General features: G+C 51.1%; 1 protein-coding gene across 1 annotated transcript; it reads left to right on the top strand.

The window, feature by feature from the left end:
• The first annotated feature begins 16,216 nt into the window (after positions 1-16,216).
• On the top strand, positions 16,217-19,025 carry LOC105103332 (tryptase-like). The gene is made up of 6 exons (XM_064478294.1): positions 16,217-16,449; positions 16,648-16,708; positions 16,876-17,047; positions 17,155-17,420; positions 18,413-18,576; positions 18,652-19,025. Exons 2-6 carry the CDS (start codon positions 16,648-16,650, stop codon positions 18,814-18,816), a joined length of 828 nt encoding a protein of 275 aa, XP_064334364.1. The 5' UTR covers positions 16,217-16,449; the 3' UTR covers positions 18,817-19,025.
• The last annotated feature ends 1,645 nt before the right edge of the window (positions 19,026-20,670 follow it).

Genomic DNA, 20,670 nt, shown 5'->3' with positions numbered 1-20,670 from the left:
CTGGGATTCACTGCTCAGCTGGGTCAGAGCAAATAGGCCCTGGCCTCAGCCAGGTAGGGCCCCTGAAGGCACCTCCCACCACCTAGACTAGCTCGGAGGCGGCCAAGGTGGGTCAGGAGGACTTCCGGCTGCGGCGGGCTCCTGCTGTGCTGCGTGGAGGGAAGGCCCCATCTTGGACCAGCTCTGTGTGGGCACAGTCCCCCACCGTGGTCACAGCCACCGTTCAGCTCAAAGGATCACAAGTGCTATCCTGACCTGGCCCCCTTCTCCTGCTCTCCCGGGTAAGGGGTGGGGGATCTAACCAGAGGGGCTGCAGATGAGAGCCCTGGGCCAAGAGGCCAGCAGGACGTAGGGTGGGTCTAGCGTCAGGGCAGGGAGACAGTGGAGAGCAGCGTGGCCCCCCAGCCCCGGTGGCCCCCCACCAGTGGGGGTCCCCCTCTGCCCACCCAGCACCATCTCTGCTGGGAGAAACTTCTGCCTACACTGCAGCACACTTCATTTCTCCAGTGTGTGAATGACACCATGCGGTTACGTGGTTCCAGCTGCCAAGGTGAGCTCGACTTTCCCCTCGGAAGGAGGCCTTTGTATCTGAGATCTGCCCAAGTAGGGGAACTGCTGGAGACAGGAGAATTCTGTGGAACCGCGTAGCCCTGTAGGTGGTGGCATCACCCAACTCTACCCTTGCCCAGGCCATGGGCTCACCACCCTCCCACGCAGGGAATGGATTCTGACTGTGGAAATCCAATGCTTTTCTTAAATAAGTTAATATTTATTCTGCTTTGCTTTGCCCTCCACCCTAAGTCCCCTTGACTTGTGAAGTGGGTTTTCTGCTTCAAATTACCTGAATTTATCAAAGAAATGAAATGAAACAGGGCAGCATCATCTGAAACTCTCGGCCCAGGCCCCACGGGCAGAGGGGACTCACTGCACTGTCCCCACTCCCTGGTGCCTGGCCATTTCCGAGAGTCCAGTCAGGGGTGTTCTCCAAATGCTGAGGGGGACAGAAGTGGGGAGTGAGCACAGAGGGGAGCGATGAGGGGTGGAGACAAACAAATGTGAGTGACATGAAGCGTGGCCGCGTGGCCTTGGGGACGGAGTGGCCATCCAGAAAGTACAAGTGGCCCCAAGCGTGTTCCCTATAAAATTAAGTGGATGTGAGTATAGGGCTCTGCTGGGCGGGCTCTGTCTTTCTCCTTGTGGTCGTTTTCTGGCTCTTGTCCCTTGGACACAGCCCTCATTACAGGACTTATGACCAGGCTGCAACCTGGCCTCAGACCAGGGCGGCAAACTCAGAAGTTCCAAACCTGAATGGACGGGAGGGAGGCTTCGGGCCGCAGGCTCCCCAGGCTTCGCTGCAACCGGAACAGTGTCAGAATCACCCGAACTGGGCTAATGCTCTCCCGGTTCCTCTGCCTATAGTGGGGCCCAACCTGGGGTCCATGGATGGCACAACCTGGGGCCACCACCCTGCTGGGTGCACCCAACCCCAGGACCCAAGTCAGTGAGCACTGCACCCTGAGTAACACGGGCTCAACTACACTGTCGCCCGGGATGCAGGTGGTGAGGGGGGGACCATTTCTTCAAGGGGCCCTGGAGGACTGTGAGGTGAAGCCCCTGTCCCTCCCCTGGGGGGTCACCAGGTGGCGTGGGAGGCTCAGTCTGCTGGGGTTCCGGAGATTCCGTAGCACCTGAGGACAAAGCTCTGGGTTCTGGGGCAACACCTGGGTCCTCGGGAAGACCCTCACAGGGTGAGTATCCTTAGTTCTCAAGGACCACCTCCTCACTCTGCAACTGAGTAATAACAAAAAGTTGAAAATAAAATCAATAATAACCAAATAAACAATTTATTGAGGAAATGTAAGCGACCATGGGCACATAAAATGATGCCACCTATAAGGAAAATGCAGTCTAAACTGGGCAATCATCTTGAGGTTCAAATTTGCAAGGTCCTGAGACATAGTACCCTGTGTTGCAAGGATGTGTCCCATGAGATTGGCGAGAGGTGCTGTCCACAGTTGGTGTCCATCAAGGGCCCTGAAACAAATGACCTCTTTGACTTTACTGTGGATTCGTAACTGTGGAATGAATGGATGAGTGAATGAGTGAACGCTGGTGGGTGCAGCCAGCTCCAGGGGTCGCCCCTGTGGAAGTCTCTGGCCATGGCTGAGGTCTTTGGGGTCCTGCCTCTCCTGGCACTGCAAGTCACTGTGTTGAGGTAGGACCTGAAGTGAGAAGTGTCAGGGGGAAGTTCTCGAGAGAGGAAGCTGGGGGATGCCCAGAGCGCCTCAGCCTGCTGCGGACAGGGGGAGTCAGAAGAAACTGGGGTTGGGTCAGGCTGCAGCCCTGAGGTGGAAGGAGGGACCTGGGGTGGACCTACCCATGGATGGGCTCTGGGGATAACAGAGGGAGCTTGGAGATTAGAGTTGACACCATGTCTGTCTGTGATGTCTGTGGGGAAATTCTGTCTTCTGCAGCGATGGTGACAGCTGAGTGAAGGAAGGACCTGTCCACCACTGAGGGGCCTGGTCCCACAGCACTCACCTTCCACGACAGGCACAGCCACCCTGCCACCCATGCTTGAGAGAGAGAGCTCGTGTACCCGGAGTGCTGCCTCACGTCTTCCAAACTACTTGGAGTTAATGGCCCTTGTGAGGTCAGGGACATAAGCACAGAAAGGCAGAGGACATGGCCAATGCAGGACCCTCAAGGTCTCCCACTCAGTACACTCCAAGCGTGGTTCTCGTGAGCAGAAAGAAGAGGTTCTGCTCTGTGAGGCGGTCGTTCTGCTTGAGGGTAACGTGTGCCATAGGCCATCTCTACCTTTCTGAATCCAGCCCTGTGTGGTCAGTAAGGATCCCCAGCCACAGACAACTGCTTCCGGCCAAGATGGGGTAATAGTTTCTACCTGTGACCCCCTAGGGTAGACAGCTGGACACTGGGGCAAGTACATGAAATAGCGGTTTCTGACACACTTGAGAGGCAGCACGGGGCTGTCCCTGAGAGAAGGATAAGGATGAGGGGAGATGTACAATGACCACAGCCTCCCCTGGAGGCAGCTTCCAGGCCCCAGCGCAGGGTGGGAAGGCAAAGGCAGCCAGAACTCCAGGGAGGAGGTCCTTGTGCACAGCGGGTTGCAGAAACCCACAGAGGGGTCCAGTGGCGTCCTCCGAATGCCTGGGAGGAAAGCATCAACGTCAGGAAGGAGGTCAGGGATGAGATCCATCTGAGGGGAGCAGGCAGATGGATTCCTGGAGCTCACACAAGGCTGGGAATATGTCATGTTCTGCCGGTCGATCGGAGAAACCTCCTAAGACCCTGCACTGGCAAAGTCCTGTCATCTTCGCATTGGAGTGGAATTAGCCGTAGAGTAACGGCTTCTCTGGACCCACCCTAAGAAAGTTTGTAAGCAAGCCTCAGAAGGATCTGAGGGATTCCAGATTACTTAACGGAATGCCGGAATACAGCCTCACAGTCTTTCAGCTCACATAGCAAAATGCAGCCACCAAGCACACAGTGGACACCAGGTCTGGCATCCAATTTAAAGCCACCAGGCATAGACACAAGAGGACAAATTCTATATGATTCTGCTCGCATGAGGTCCCTAGAGGTGTCAAATTCATAGAGACAGAAAGTAGAAAGTTGGGTGCCACGGGCTGGGGGAGGGGTTGTTTAATCCGGACAGAGCTTCAGTTTTGTAAGAGGAAAGCAGTTCTGGAGAGAGGCTTACAGCAAGGTGAATGCATTTTACACTGCTGAACTGGACACAGAAAATGGCTAAAATGGTAAAGTTCATGTTACGTGTATTTTGCCACAATGTGCAATAAGTTAAAAAGTTACCAAGCATGAAAAGAAATTACATTACCCATCTGTTCCTGCATGGCGTTCACTTTTTCCATTAGCGGCCTGAGCATGTGATCATAGCTATTTTAAGGTCTCAGTCTGACAGTTCCCAGTCTCTGCCATGTCGGGGTCTGGCTTTATTGCTTGCTTTGTCACTTCCGACTGCCTTTATTGCCTTTTAGCGTGCTTTGTGATATTTTGGAGGAAAGTGGACACGATGTACCAGCTAACAGGAGGTAAATAGGTGTTTCGTGTGAGGATTTATGTTTACCTGGCTGGCCTTGGGCTGTGTCCACTGTTTGTGAGGCTTCATACTTCTCTGGTGTCCTGGTTGTGCCTCTCCTGTTGCCTTTGGTTTCCCTGGAAGATTTTCCTCAAATAGAATCCACGTGCAGAGTCCTCCCAGCTGTGATCCAGTGTTAATATGCCCGAACCCTGTGGATGAGGCTGGGGAAGGGCTCTCATATCCCATGAGCAAATCTCCGTGTTTTGGTGGGCTTTGGTCCCTGGGCTGAGAGGAAGGCTGGAGGCGGCTGAGTGGTCTACCGGTCCTGCCCTGGGTCTGGTAACGTGGTTTTCCTTGAAGGCAGGCTTCTGTGACAGAGAACAGAAAGCTCTGGGTGCATTTCTCATGGGTTATTTCTCCTCCTTCTGCCTGAAGCCTGAAGGGTTGTTTCTCAGATCTTCTCCCTGACAGCCTGGTGGAGCTCCTGGAGGGAAAACCCATCAAAGTGCAAGCATCCCCAAGACTGGCACCCCAGGAGACTGGGACGCTCCCCCGCCCAGGCTGAGTGTCCAGCAACCGCTCTGTGCCTGTTCTCAGGCTGCACAGCTTCTGCTCACCGTGCAAGCTTCTCTCTGATCATCCATCTCTCCCGTTTGGGGACAGTGGTTTGCCCTGTGACCTCCAATGGGGCTTCCCTTGCCTTTCAGTGTGTTCTGCATTTTCTCGTTGTTAGGACAGAAGCAGCAACTTCCAAGCTGTCTACCTGTCCGAGCAGAAACCCGAAGTCTATATACACACACATATGGATTTGTAGACTGAGATATGCTGACATACAACCGAATTCAATGCGGTTCGACGACTGTAGCACCTGTGAAATCACCACCCAAAACAAGATATCCAACATTGTCATCACCCGGAATGTTTGCTCACGTCTCCTAGTCAAGACCCTCCTCCACCCCCGGAGGCAGCCGCTGTCATCATTTTGCCACCATAGGCAGTTTTGCTGGTCCTAGCACTGAGCACGGACCGCCGTCCGTGCCGAATTGCCTCGTGTGCTCAGCGGATCAGTGCTGAGGTTCTCCCGGGGCGGTGGGTGCGCTGGTAGCCCACTGCCCTTCATGGTGGGAACAATTCCACAGTAATGCAGATACTGTCCTGCTTTGCTTTGCAAGCTTCATAGTATCAACACCCACACTTCACATAAACCATCTCGGATTAATCTTTGTGTCTGATGTGAAGGGGAGCCCAAGTCTCACTTCTCCCCACATGCTTATCTTATCAGCCCAGCACCATTTATTGAAGAGGCCACCCGTTACCCATTCAGTATCGGTGACATTGTTCTCGTTAATCAGGTGGCCCTGTCATTTTTGGATCTCTATCTGCTCTGTTCTGTTCCTTTTATCTGTGCGTGCGTCCTTCCCCAACGCACCGCCTTAGTTACGATAACTCTAGACTGTTTTGAAGTTGGAGAGCATGGGTGGGGCATCATTGCCTTTTTCCTCAAAATTGTCTTGGCTCTTCCAGGTTCTTCACATTTTCATATTAATTTTAGAATCAGACTGTCAATGTCTGCAAGAAGGAAGGCTGATGGGATGTTGACTTGGATTTCCTGACACTCTAAGTCAAAATGGGTCGAACTGATCTGTTAGTCCAGAAACATGACATATCCCTATCTCTTTAGGGCTTTAAAGCTTTTTCTCAGCGATGCCTCGTACTTTCTGGTGTAGAGACTTCGCACACCTTTCTTTAAATGAATAACTAGATTTTGTTGGTTTGTTTTTAATTCTATGGCAAGTAGTAGTATAATTTTCATGGGTGGGTGATATTTAGGAACACAGTGTTTTCCGCATATTGATTTTGTGTCTCACAGCCTCACCAGATTCGCTTATTCCGGGGTTTGTAGAAGACTCCGACTCTTCTATGTATGCGATCATGTCACCCAGGAATAAAGCAGGTTTATTTCTGTCCTGAGCCCAGCTCCCTCCGGAGTCCCCCCGTCCCCTGTGTGTCCACTAGGGGAAGCGCCTGGCTGTGCAAAGCAGAGGCCCCTTAGCACCTGCCAGATGGGGCTGGGCAGGTGCAGGGGGAGGGGCTGGCTTCCTCCCACCCCTTACCTGCTTACCGGGTCTAGGTAATAGCCTGAGAGGAGCCAGCAGCCATGCAGGGTGAGCGTGGGGTGCCCAGCTAGATCTGGAGCTCTGGGGTCTGCAGACCCTCCTGCGTGTGACCTCGGCCTCAGTTCCCACGGGGAGAAGACACTGAGCTGGGCTGGACCCAGGGCTGCTGCAGCTGTCCTCCTTCCAGGCCCAGCGTGTGGCTCACGCCCTCCGTGCCCGTGCTAGGGAGGGGTCATGGGTCAAGAGTTGGAGGGTGGGAGGGCCAGGAGGGCTGGAGAGCCAACCCAGGCCCTGCAGAGACCAGGACAGGGGAGTCAGAGGGGCTTGCACAGCCCTCACCCAGCTCACCACGCTGCCTGTTGCCAGGTACTCTCCCTGGCCAAGCAGAAGCCCTCCTGCTCGTCTTTGGGGAAGTGTTGGGTGAGGACCAGGATGCCGCAGAGTTGAGGAGTCCCCATCCTCCAATTCACCCACCTAGGCTCACCTGGCAGGCATCCCCAGAGCCCCAGGCATGGAGGATGTTGGGCCGATGGGGACCACACTCTGGGTCAGCTGGTCCTGGAACAAGTCTCCGTCCACTCTAGGGGGTGGGGCAGGGGCTCTGGGGAGGGGACAAGATGTAGAGGCATGGGGGAAGCGGGTATGCTTTGTGGATTCGCCCAGACACGAAGCCACATGTGGGACCCCAGGCATCGACGCACAGTGTGAACTGCACACGAGCCCTTGATGATTTAATATAATGCTACAGTAACCAGAGAGTGTGCCGTATTAGTGTAGGGTAATGTGCAGATGAATAAAATCACAGCCCAGTAAGAGACCCACACATACATGATCAGTTGCTTTCCAGACAGGGAAAGGATGGCCTTAACACTCGTTTCTGGAACAGCTGTGTAATCTGTACGGGAAAAGACACAAGCCTCAGTGCTTACCCCATGACATATAAAAATCAGTTCAGAGTGGATCCTAGACTTAAATGCAGACATTAACCCTGTAAGACACCTAGGAGAAACCATAGCAGAACCTCTTGCCAGCCTGGCGAAAGGCAGAGGGGACTCAAAAAGCACTAATGGACACAGGAGAAAGGTGGTAACTGGGACTTGGCCAAAATTTACAAGCTGCCCTTCGAGCGACACTTTTAAGGAAATGAAACTTTATCCATCAAGCGGAGAGGAATATACACAATACCTATATCTGCTAAAGGACTTGTGCCCACATGTAGAAGGAGGGAGAGAGGGAGGAAGGAACCCCTACAACTGCCTGGGACGACAGCCAAGGTGATTAAAAAGGGCAGCAGCTGGTGCAGACCCTCCACCTGGTGAACAGCCACCAAGAAGCATGTGAGAAGAGGCACCTGCTCACTCATGAGGAAGGTGCAGATTAAAGGGAGACACTGCCACACCCACCGTGAAACACTGGATGGTCTTGCTGTGGTCACACCGTCCTCTCCTCTCCCACCTCTGAGCCGAGATGGTGGTTTCAGTGCAGGGAGAGAACTATAGATGTGGGCTGTGTGAGCCCGTGTGTGCTCACGTGTGTGCACGTGTGTGCTTTTGGGTGTGCACGCGTGTGCATGCGACTGTGGCTATACATGTGTGCTCGTGTGTGAGCGCACGTGTGATTGTGCACACGTGTGTGCGTGTGAGCCCATGTGTGCGTGCGTGTGTGTGTACACGCATTCTCCAGCTCTGTCCCAGAAAAACCCCCAGAGTCTCAGCATCACCCATCACCGGGTCGTGGTTTCTGAGTATCCCCAGGCCCTGAGAGGGGATGGGATGGATGTGACTGGAGCAGGGAATCCTCTTGTGTGGGGAAATAGTCAAAGCAAGCTGAGCCGTCCACCTAAAGACTTAAACGGCATAGTTCATGGCAGCTTTGTTGATATGGCCCCCAATAGGATACAGCCAGAAGTCCATCATCCGGTGAGGGATCAACCTCCTAAGGTGCAGCCCTGCAACCAGACCCGAGGGCAATGGTGGCAGGACAACCCACAGAGTCATATACGTGGGACATCACCTCCCTGGGGACACGGTGATGCCTGAGTCTCTGTACACAGCACACACTCTGTTGATGAAGTCAGTCCCTACATGGCGCAGGGAGTGGTTCCCACATTGCCGTCCAGTGACTGCCGTGGGAGCCGGGCTTCTCGCTTTTGGGCGGGAGGTTTCAGGTCAGCAGAGGCGGAGCATGGAGGGACCCCTGTGCTGATGGTGGAGACCGGAGTCTGAGGTCCTGTTTAGCCTCATGTAGACACAGATGGATGCACTTAAAGATATCATGGATACGCGTATACACAGCAGTTAGGACACACAACACATCCTCGCGCTGTCAGCCGAGGGTACCTCGGGTCGATGACAACGCAAGAGCAGCGAGCACACCCCGTGCCTGGATTGGGGCCTCTAAGTCCTTCTCCAGTAAAAGGACCCAGTCTCCTTGGAGAAATGATTGTGGGACTGATTCTGGGACTGAGGCAGGAAACACACATTGATGACCCTGGAGTCCGAGACTCTGTCCCAGCCCAGAGGAGCCCAGGGAGACAAGGCAGTTAAATGCCACGAGGGACCTGGACGGGAGCCTGGGGCAGAAAGAGGACACTAGGGGGAAAGTAAGGAAGTGTGAGTAAACTGTGTAGTGTAGTTAATATAATGCATCATAGCCATTCATAATTAATTGACTGACCCCGACCGATGTAAACTGTTTAAGTAAGAGAGGAGCTTGGGTGTGGAGTATATGGGTATGTCTATACTGCCTTTGCAATTTCTCTATAAACTTAAAACTATTTTTAAAATTGATATTAAAAAAAAAAGAAATACAGTTTGAGGCCCAGACTGAGCCCAGTGGAGATAATACAGGTCCCCATGACTGGAGTCTCTCTGCCAAACCCTCTCTCCAAGGTCCCTGTCCCCCCACCTGCTCCTGGGTCCCATGGTCTCCACCACAGATCAGATGGGCACAGCACCAGCTGCTCAGCCTGGGGCCGCCCGTTCCTAACTGTCCTCTGTCCTGTCAGGGCCTGATGACTCAGCTGATTAGGGTCCCTGGGAGGGGCTGGGACTTTCCTGCCCCTGTTTCCCACCCCAGCTCCCTGCCCAACTCCTACGCCCACGCTTGGGGGGTCCCCTCAGAGACCCGTTCGGTCAGTGCTCCCCTCTTTGGCTGGGGGAGACTGAGGCACAGTGGTGGGGGTGGGAGTGCCCGGAACCCTACTAGGACGTGGCTTCTGGGTGGGGCCCAGATTTGTCTCCTTCCAGCCAGCACCTGGCCTGGAGCTGAGGCTCAAAAATGTGTGTTCCACATTTGATCTGATGACAAATAAGAATGACAGGTCACCACCTCTGTGTGTGGGGTCTGCAGTGACCCTGTGAAGGCTGCACACCTGGGAAGGTGGCCTCCAAAGAGGGGACCTGCCGTGGTCAACCAGGCCTGGAGGGACAGTCTGGGTCACAGCCCAGCCACCTGTCTTGGCTTGATTCACCTCCAACACCGGGGACCCTTTTACCCACCTGCACCCCATTACACATGTAGGGACAGAAGGATGGCCCCTCCACAATGTCCTCATCCTAACCCCCAAAACTGAGATGGCACCCACTGACAGGGCTTTGCAGATGCGCTAAGGTCCCGGCCTGGAGATGGGAGGTTATTCTGGATTAGTTGATAGGCCCAACAACGTCCCAAGTTCTTAAAAGTCACAGACTCTTTCCCAGCTGAGGTCAGAAGGAGCCGTGAAGACAGAAGCAGGGTCAGAGAGATGCACGCATGGCTTTGCAGTTGGAGGAGGGGCCAGGAGCCCAGGGAGACAGTGCCTCTAGCAGCTGGGAAAGTTAGGAAAGAGATTCTCCCCTTGAACTTCCAGGAGGAACAGACCTTCCCAATACTTGATTTTAGTGCCACAAGAAAGGAGAACAAAAAGAAAAAAGAAAAAAAAAAGAAAAAGAAAAAGAAAACCCCCCCACAAAACACACACACACAAAATCTACAAAACAAACCCCAAAGAATTAACAAAATGGCAACAAGAGCATACATATTGATAACTGCCTTAAATGTAAATGGATTAAATGCTCCAACCAAAAGACATAGACTGGCTGAATGGATTGAAAAACAAGATCCATATACACGCTGTCTACAAGAGACCCACTTCAGAGCTACAGACACATGAGGCTGAAAGCGAAGGGATGGAAAAAATATTCCACACAAATGGAAACCAAAAGAAAGCTGGAGTAGTAATACTTATATAAGACAAAGGAGATCTTAAAATGAAGACTGTTACAAGAGACAAGGACACTACATGATGGTCAAGGGATCAATCAAGAAAGAAGATATAACAATTATAAATATATATGCACCCAACATAGGAGCACCTCAATATATAAAGCAATTGTTAACAGACATAAAAGGAGAAATAGACAATAACACAATAATAGTGGGGGACCTTGACGTCCCACTTACATCAATGGACAGATCATCCAGACAGAAAGTCAATAAGGAAATACAGGCCCTAAATGACACATTAGACCAGATGGACTTAATTGACATCTATAGAACATTCCATTTGAAAGCAACAGAATACACATTCTTCTCTTTGCACACAGAACTTTCTCCAGAATTGATCACATGCTGGCCCACAAATCAAGCCTCAGTACGTTTAAGAAAATTGAAATCATACCAGGCACCTCTTCTGACCACAGTGCTGTGAAGTTAGACATCAACTACAAGGGAAAAACTGCGAAAACTGCAAACATGTGGAGGCTAAACAATATGCTACCAAACAACCAATGGATCACTGAAGAAATCAAAGAGGAAATTAAAAAAATGCTTTGAGACAGATGAAAACAAGAACACAATGATCCAAAACCTCTGGGACACAACAAAAGCAGTTCTAAGAGGGAAGTTTATAGTGATACAAGCCTACTGCAGGAAACAAGAAAACTCTGAAATAAGCAACCTAACCTTACACCTGCAGCAGCTAGAGAAAGCAGAACAAACAAAACCCAAAGTTACAAGAAGAAAAGATATAATAAAGATCAGAGCAGAAATAAATGACATAGAGACTAAAAAGATAGGAAAGCTGTATAAAATTAAAAGCTGGTTCTTTGAAAAGCTAAACAAAATTGATAAAATTTAAGTCAGACTCATCAAGAAAAAAAGGAGAGGACCCAAATAAACAAAATCAGAAATGAAAAAGGAGAAGTCACAACTGACACCACAGAAATACAAGGCATCATAAGAGGCCACTATGAGCAACCACACACCGACAAAAGAACAACCTAGAAGAAATGGATAAGTTCATAGAAAGCTCCAATTTGTTAAGAGTGAAACAAGAAGAAGTAGAAAATATGAATAGACAATTAGCAGGACTAAATTTGAGTCAGTAAGTTTTAAACTCCCAACAACAACAAAAGTCCAGGACCAGATGGCTTCACAGGCATATTCTACCAAACATTTAGAGAAGAGTCAACACCTATCCTATCTTTCTGAAAGTATTCCAAAAATTTCAGAGGAAGGAACACTTCTGAACTCATTCTATGAGGCCGCCATCACCCTGACACCAAAACCAGGCAAAGATAACACAAAAAAGAAAATTAGAGGCCCATATCAGTTATGAATACAGATGCCAAAATCCTCAACAAAATATTAGCAAATCGAATCCAACAATGCGTTAAAGAGATCACACAGCATGATCAAGTGGGATTTGTCCCAGAGATGCAAAGATTTTTCAATATCCGCAAATCAATGTGATACAGCACATTAACAAATTGAAGAATAAAAACCATATGATCATCTGAATAGATGCAGATAAAGCTTTTGATAAAATTCAACATCCATTTATCATACAAATTCTCCCAAAAGTGGGCATAGAGGGACCATATCTCAACATAATAAAGGCCATCTATGACAAACCCACAGCTAACATCATACTTAATGGTGAAGAGCTGAAAGCATTCCCTCTAAGATCAGGAACAAAACAAGGATGCCTGCTCTTGCCACATTTCTTCAACATAATTTTGGAAGTCGTAGCCATAGCAATCAGAGAAGAAAAAGAAATGAAAGGAATCCTAACCAGAAAAGAAGAAGGGAAACCGTAACTGCTCATGGATGATATGATATTATATGTAGAAAATCCTAAGGAAGCAGCCAGAAAAGTGCTCGAGCTCATCAATGAATTTGGTAAAGTTGAAGGATACAAAATTAATATGCAGAAATCACTTGCATTTCTATACACTAACAACAAAATAGCAGAAAAAGAAATTAAGGAAACAATCCCATTTACCATCACACCAGAAAGAATCAAATAGCTGGGATAAACTTAGCCAAGGAGGCAAAAGACCTGTACCCCAAAAACGATGACCCTGAGGAAAGAAATTGAACACAACATAAACAGATGGAAAGATATACTGTGTTCTTGGATTGGAAGAATCAATACTGTTAAAATGGCCATCCTACCCAAGGCAATATACAGATTCAATGCAATCCCTGTCAAATTACCAATGACATTTCTCATAGAGCTGAAACAAAACATGTTAAAATTTGTATGGAAACACAAAAGACCCTGAAAAGCCAAAGCAGCCTTTGAAAAGGAGAATGGAGTTGGGAGAATGACACTCCCTGACTTCAGACTATACTACAAAGCTACAATAATCAAACCAGTATGGCGCTGGCACAAAAAACAGACACACAGAGCAACGGAAAAAGACAGAAAGTCCAGAAATAAACCCACACACTTATGATCAATTAATCTATGACAAAGGAGGCAAGAATATACCATAGAGACAAAAACAGTCTCTTCAACACATCGTGCTGGAAAAACTGGACAGCTGCCTGTAAAGGCCTGAAATTAGAACACTTTCTAGCACCATATACAAAAATAAACTCAAAATGGATTAAAGGCCTAAATGCAAGACCAGACACTATAAAACTCCTAGAGGAAAACCCAGGCAGAACACTCACCGACATAAATCACAGCAGTATTTTTTTCAAACCAACTCCTAGAATAATGGAATTAAATGCAAAAATAAACAAATGGGATCTAATTAAACTTAAAAGCTCTTGCACAGCTAAGGATACCATCAACAAAATGAAAAGACAACTTATAGAATGGGAGAAAATATTTGCAAATGATGCAGCTGACAAAGGACTAATTTCCAAAATATAGAAACAGCTCATACAGCTTAATATCAAAAAAAAAAAAAAAAAAAAAAAAGGGAATCCAATCAAAAAATGGCCAGAAGACCTGAAGAGGCATTTCTCCAAAGAAGACATCCGGATTGCCGACGAGCACCTGAAATGATGCTCAACATCACTAATTGTCAGAGAAATGCAAATCGAAACTACAATGACGTATCACCTCACACCAGTCAGAATGGCCATCATTCAAAAGTCCACAAATGACAAATGCTGGAGAGGCTGTGGAGAAAAGGGAAGCCTCCTACACTGCTGGTGGGAAAGTAGTTTGGTGCAGCCACTGTGGAAAACAGTATGGAGATTCCTCAAAAGAATAAGAATAGACTTACCATATGACCCAGTAATCCCGCTCCTGGGCATATATCCAGAATGAACCCCACTTCAAAAAGACACCTGCACCTCAATGTTCATAGCAGCACTATTTACAATAGCCAAGACATTGAAATAGACTAAATGTCCATCAACAGATGACTGGATAACGAAGAAGAGGTGGTATATTTATACAATGGAATACTGTTCAGCCATAAAAATGACAACATAATGCCATTTGCAGCAACATGGATGTCCATGGAGAATGTTATTCTAAGTGAAGTAAGCCAGAAAGAGAAAGAAAAATACCACATGAGCTAGCTTATATGTGGAATCTAAAAAAAAAAAAAAATGAACATAAATACAAAACAGAAACAGACTCATAGACTTAAAATACAAACTTGTGGTTGCCAAGGGGACACGGGGTGGGAAGGGACAGACTGGGATTTCAAAATTTGTAGATACTGACAGGCATATGCAGAATAGATAGACAAGATTATACTGTATAAGACAGGGATATATATACAAGATCTTGTGGTAGCTCACAGCGAAAAAAAATGTGACAATGAATATATGTATGTTCATGCAGAACTGAAAAATTGTGCTCTACACTGGAATTTGACACAACATTGTAAAATGAGTATAACTCAATAAAAAAATGATTAAAAAAAATGGACAGAAGACCTGAATAGGCATTTCTCCAAAGAAGACATCCGGATGGCCAAGAAGTACCTGAAAAGATGCTGAACAGCACTAATTGTTACAGAAATGCAAATAAAAACAATGAGATATCATCTCACAGCAGTCAGAATGGCCATCATTAAAAAGTCCACAAACGATAAATGCTGGAGAGGGTGTGGAGAAAAGGGAACCCTCCTACACTGTTGGTGGGAATGTAAATTGGTGCAGCCACTATGGAGGACATTATGGATGTTCCTCCAAAAACTAAAGATAAACTTAACATATGATCCAGCACTCCCACTCCTGGGCATATATCTGGAGGAAAATATAATTTAAAAAGACACATGCACTCCAATGCTCACAGCAGCACTATTTACAGTAGCCAAGATGTAGAAACATCCCAAGTGTCCATCAACAGATAAAGATGTAGTATATATGCAGTGGAATTCTATTCAGTCATAAAAAAGAATAAATTAATGCCATTTGCAGCCGCATGGATGGACCTGGAGATTGTCATTCTAAGTGAACTAAGTCAGAAAGAGAAAGAAAAATACCATATGATACCGCTTATATGTGGAATCCAAAACAAAAGGACACAAATGAACTTCTCTACAAAAAAGAAACAGACTCACAGACATAGAGATGAAATTTATGGTTACCAGGGAGTAAAGGAGGTGGGAAGGGATAAATTGGGAAATTGAAAAATTTGCACCTCTTGTGAAGTGACAGACATGTTGGCTATCGTGATTGTGCTGGTGGTTTCATTGGTGTGTCTATCAATCAGAATTCATCAAACTGTACATCTGAAAGACGTGTTGTTTACTATACAGGAATCATATCACACTAAAGGTGTTAAAAAATTAGAAAAAAGGGAACTATATAACTAATTTCCACCCCCAAAATAAACAAAAAGAATGACACATCACGGCCAAGTACAATTCATTCCAAGAATATATGGTTGGTTTAATAGGTGAAAATCAATCAAGATAACTCAGTCTAATTAACAAACTAAAACAGTAAAATTGTGATCATTTTCTTAGATGCAAAGAAAGAATTCTAAAACATTCAACAGCCATTTGTGATGAACTGAGATTCTCAGTAAACTAATCAAGACAATGTGCTCTCGTTAAAAATCCATGGAACTGAAATAGACTTACACAAATCCAGGTGATTTTTGAGAAAGATAACATGTGATTCAGTGGGTAAAAGATGGTTTTTCAAAAATACGCTGAGCCAACTAGATTCCTCTATGGAGAAATCAGCCTGGGCCTGACCTCACATCAGACATGAACGCTGGGTCGACTCAGAGATGATTGCAGCCAGAAAGGGCGTTGCTCATACCCCAGATGAGCTGCAAATGAGTACATTTCCTTGATTCCTTTAGAGATTTGAGGTTACGGGGCAAACAACTAACCCGAAATCTGGAGAGGGGCAGGGCTGAGCGCTTGGTCACCTGGGACAGCTCGTGCTGAAACCGTCCAGGGAGAGGCAGGTCCCAGAGCAAGGCTAGTGCCCAGGCAGGGCGAGGTGTCCCTGGGTACAGGAGAGTCCACCCAGATGGCAGTGTTGGGGGAAGCAGGGGTCCAGGAAGCTGCAAGGTGGGGACGTGGGCTGAAGATCCCAGATGGCCAGCAGGCCCAGAGAGCAGTGAGGAGGTGAATTGGGTGGACAGGGAGGAACAAGGGTCACCCTGGCCATGCATGGCGGGGGACAGTGGTGGCAGGGACTGGTAGGGGAATGTCAAAGGGAAGGGGGCACTGGGCTCTCCTGCTATCTCCCCATCACTTCCATTTGCCTGTCCCTCTGCTGATGGTGCTCAGATCCCCAGATAACAAGGTTCCGCCGATTGCAGCGTTAACTGTTCAGATAACACCCGGAGATGGACGTTGTCGGACCTCAGGGAGGACGTGGGGCTACCGTCCGGGGCCAAGGCAGCAGGGCTCCTTCCAGGCAGGGGGACTTGGGCCCTGGGTCTGAGTCATCCACTTCCTCCACTCTGGATTGGAGGGCCAGCACCCCTCCTCCGACCCTGTCTTGCTCTGTAAGGATAAATGGGTGGGGGAAGCCCGGCTGGGGAAACAGCAGCAGGGACAGGCCAAGGTGAGGAGCCCCACCAGGACCCCGACATCTGGGTGACACTGTGGAGCAGGGTGTCCGCACCTCAGATCTGGAGCACTGAGAACCCAGACCCCTAGCCTGGTCTGACCCCCTGATCCCCGGGTGACCCCGCCTCTAGCTGCACCCTCCACCCTGGAGACCCTCAGCCACGCTCCTGCTGCCCCTCCTTGCTCCTTCCAGATGCCCAGTCTACTGGTGCTGGCACTGCCCCTCCTGGTGAGCCTGGTCCACTCGGCCCCTGGTGAGTCCTGATCCCGGGCTCATTCATCTCGGTCCCCTCACCCCAACCCCGCACAGGCCCGGCCTTGGGTTGGTGGGTTCAGAGAAGCCCAGGGTTGTGCTGGCACAGGGGAGACCTGAGCCCAGTGGCCAGGCTGGGTCCTGTCCTGAAGGTGCTTCCTTCCCCAGTCCCAGGCCAGGCTTTGGAGAGAGCGGGCATCATTGGGGGTCATGAGGCCCCTTGGAACATGTGGCCCTGGCAGGTGAGCCTGAGAGTCAAGCATCAGTACTGGCAACACATCTGCGGGGGCTCCCTGATCCACCCCCAGTGGGTGCTGACCGCGGCACACTGCATCGGACGGTGAGTCTCCCCAGGGTCTGACATGTAGGGGTGGGCCTGGGGCTCCAGCCACGGTCCTGGGTGTCCCAGCGGCTGCTCAGCCCCTAAGTACGTGCCTTTTTCCCCAGGATGAAAGTACCCCATGCAAGGTTCAGGGTGCAGCTGCGGGAGCAGCACCTCTACTACCAGGACAGGCTGCTGCCCGTCAGCCAGATCATCCCCCACCCCAACTACTACATAGTTGAGAACGGGGCGGACATCGCCCTGCTGGAGCTCGAGGACCCTGTGAACATCTCCAGCCACGTCCATCCGGTCCCCCTGCCCCCTGCCTCAGAGACCTTCCGTCCAGGGTCACAGTGCTGGGTGACAGGCTGGGGCAATGTGGCCAGTGGACGTGAGCACCAGGGACAACTTTTAATAGAGCTGGTCACATAGCAGTTCACCCTCTCGGGTTTCCTCTGGGAAACAGGGTCAAGATGGGCTGACTCATAAGGTGGGGTTGGAAGACTCTGGGATGAAGGAGAGGTGGTGGGAGGCAGTGTGTGCGAAGAGCCCACCAGATCCGGTCCCCGCTCTAGATGCCTGGGGAAGTCAGTCAGCACCTCTGTGCCTCAGTTTCTCCTTGCATGAAATGGGCACAGTCACAGTTGGTATTTCATGGATATGATGTGAGGAAAGAGAAAAACCACACACAGAAAGTGTCTTACTATTACCACTAACCGCTAAACGCGGCGGCGTGCATCTTGTCCCTGTGCCCGTGGACAAGGAGACAGAGGTGTGAGGGTGGGGTTGGGTGCAGCTTGGTCTCACCCCTCCAGCACCGCCTCCACTTCTCTCGAACAGTCTTGTGCCCCTTTATTCACAATTCAGGGCCAAGCCTTGGGGACATTTAGCATGAACAGTAGCCCTGAAATGTGTCCTCAGGGTCCTGCAAAAGTAACCCAAACAGGTCACTGCTCGAGGTCCGCTGACGATGCAGCATTGTGCCCCAATGCCCCTACACAAAGTGGGAAACTGAGTCTGGGGCCAGAGGCTGGCCAGGAGGCAGGCCTGGGGGGAACCCAAGATCCCGGCCCCCACTCACACTGGAGGCTGCGGAGCCGAGGGGAGATTGGGCTGCGGTGCTGCCAACCCCAGGACCCCTGCGCCTTTCCCTTCCCTGAATGGGCCTTAAATGAGGCCAAGGATCAGGTCCAGCCATGAAAGGGAAAGGGCTCATCCCTGGGTGTCCTGGGAGACACCAGGCCCTGGAACAGAAGAGGCCTCAGCCAGGCTCCTCAGTCCTGCCTGGACCCCCGCCCCCCCCGCCCCTCGGTGTCAGTGACAGGCTTGGCTGAGTCGGCCCCACCCCCAGGCTTCCTCATCCTCCCTCTCTTCTCACCCCAGAGCCCCTGCCACCGCCGTTTCCCCTGAAGCAAGTGCAGGTGCCCATCGTGGAAAACAGCGTCTGTGACGAGCAGTACCACGCTGGCCTCTCCACCGCAGACGACTTCCCAATTATCCTCGACGACATGCTCTGTGCCGGGAGAAAAGGACACGACTCCTGCCAGGTGGGCCGCCTCTCCCCTGCAGCCCACAGCCTCGGGGGCCACGAAGCCAAGTCTGACCACTCCCTCCCCTCGCAGGGTGACTCTGGAGGGCCCCTGGTCTGCAAGACGAAGGGCACCTGGCTGCAGGCAGGCGTGGTCAGCTGGGGTGAAGGCTGTGCTCAGACTGAAAGGCCAGGCGTCTACACCCGTGTCACCTCCTACTTGGACTGGATCTACCAGTACGTCCCCAAGAAGCCCTGAGCCCGGTCCTGGGGGCCGTCACCGGGGTTGGCGGAGAAGTCAGGCCCCTGCTGTCCCCACACCACTACTTCCTGCTGGGGTGGTGCCATACCCACACCTGCCCTTGCCCCCTGTGCTGACCCACCTGCCCTGAGCCCCTCCCTGCCTGGCCCAGGGTGCAGGCAGGGATTACTAATCCTCATTAAAGTGCATCGTGAGCAGACATGGTGTTCGCTGTGTTTCTGGCTACAGGTGTCACTGAGGGAGAGGGAAGGGGTCAGGGCACGGCCCCTGAGCCCCGGGCCTTGCTGTGGGCATGGCCCCAGCCTCTGTCCGTTGTCCCCAGGGCTCACTTCTCAGCACACTGGCTTATGTCTCTTTGGTGAGTGGCATCAGGGTTTGTAACACAGAAAGCGACACAGGCCATTTAGGTGATTCTAGGGGCAACAGGTCCCAGAAACGGGGTCAAGATTCAAAGCATTGCTCCCAGGTCGCTCTGTTTCTCTGCAGCCTGTCCCCTTCCCCAGAATCTCTACATGCCCCCCCAGTCCCCCTGCCCCACCCTCCCAGAGACCTGTAGCCATGACTACTTGGCCCCGGGGGCGGCCCCCATTGGCGGGACATGCTGTGTGTTGGGGGCCCTCGGGTGCCTGCTAGGTGAGTCCAGGTGGGAAAGGTGGAGGAAGGGGACTCCTTGACTCCCTGGCATCCTGGTCTCACCTTACTCTGCACACAGCCTGACACAGAGGACCTTTAGTTGACCAGGGAACAGTACCTGGTTGCAGGCGTCTTGGTCAGGTGGGTGAGGGCTGTGGCCGCTGTGACTGGCCCACATCGCTGCTTCTACACAGAGCCTAGTTGGCTCTTCCGCCTTCCTGTCCTCTGACCCTTGACCCATGACCCCTCCCTGATAAGGTGACGGAGTGGGTAGGCCACATGTTGGCCCTGGGGAAAGAACAGGACAGCAGCCCTGGGTCTGGCCAAGCTCAGTGTCTTTTCCCCGTAGGAACTGAGGCCAAGGTCACATGCAGGAGGGTCTGAAAACCCTAGAGCTCCAGGTCCAGCCATGTTCCCCAAGCCCACCCTGCAGGGACAGCCTACACCTCGAGCTCCTGCAGGTCCCCATGTGTCCACCAGAGGGAGCCCCAGCACCCCACCCCCACACCTGCTGGGCAGCCCTGGGGCCCTATGCTGGGATTCACTGCTCAGCTGGGTCAGAGCAAATAGGCCCTGGCCTCAGCCAGGTAGGGCCCCTGAAGGCACCTCCCACCACCTAGACTAGCTCGGAGGCGGCCGAGGTGGGTCAGGAGGACTTCCGGCTGCGGCGGGCTCCTGCTGTGCTGCGTGGAGGGAAGGCCCCATCTTGGACCAGCTCTGTGTGGGCACAGTCCCCCACCGTGGTCACAGCCACCGTTCAGCTCAAAGGATCACAAGTGCTATCCTGACCTGGCCCCCTTCTCCTGCTCTCCCGGGTAAGGGGTGGGGGATCTAACCAGAGGGGCTGCAGATGAGAGCCCTGGGCCAAGAGGCCAGCAGGACGTAGGGTGGGTCTAGCGTCAGGGCAGGGAGACAGTGGAGAGCAGGGTGGCCCCCCAGCCCCGGTGGCCCCCCAAGTGGGGGCCCCCCTCTGCCCACCCAGCACCATCTCTGCTGGGAGAAACTTCTGCCTACACTGCAGCACACTTCATTTCTCCAGTGTGTGAATGACACCATGCGGTTATGTGGTTCCAGCTGCCAAGGTGAGCTCGACTTTCCCCTCGGAAGGAGGCCTTTGTATCTGAGATCTGCCCAAGTAGGGGAACTGCTGGAGACAGGAGAATTCTGTGGAACCGCGTAGCCCTGTAGGTGGTGGCATCACCCAACTCTACCCTTGCC

Source organism: Camelus dromedarius, chromosome 24, assembly GCF_036321535.1.
Source record: "Camelus dromedarius isolate mCamDro1 chromosome 24, mCamDro1.pat, whole genome shotgun sequence".
NCBI lineage: Eukaryota > Metazoa > Chordata > Mammalia > Artiodactyla > Camelidae > Camelus > Camelus dromedarius.
This window is presented reverse-complemented; position numbering and strand designations above follow the sequence as displayed.

Excerpts from the sequence above, each read along its gene's own strand:
- LOC105103332 (XM_064478294.1), top strand. The coding sequence starts at position 16,648 with ATGCCCAGTCTACTGGTGCTGGCACTGCCCCTCCTGGTGAGCCTGGTC. Across the intron at positions 17,421-18,412 it reads GGGCAATGTGGCCAGTGGAC|AGCCCCTGCCACCGCCGTTT; the intron begins GTGAGCACCAGG and ends TTCTCACCCCAG. Across the intron at positions 18,577-18,651 it reads AAGGACACGACTCCTGCCAG|GGTGACTCTGGAGGGCCCCT; the intron begins GTGGGCCGCCTC and ends CTCCCCTCGCAG.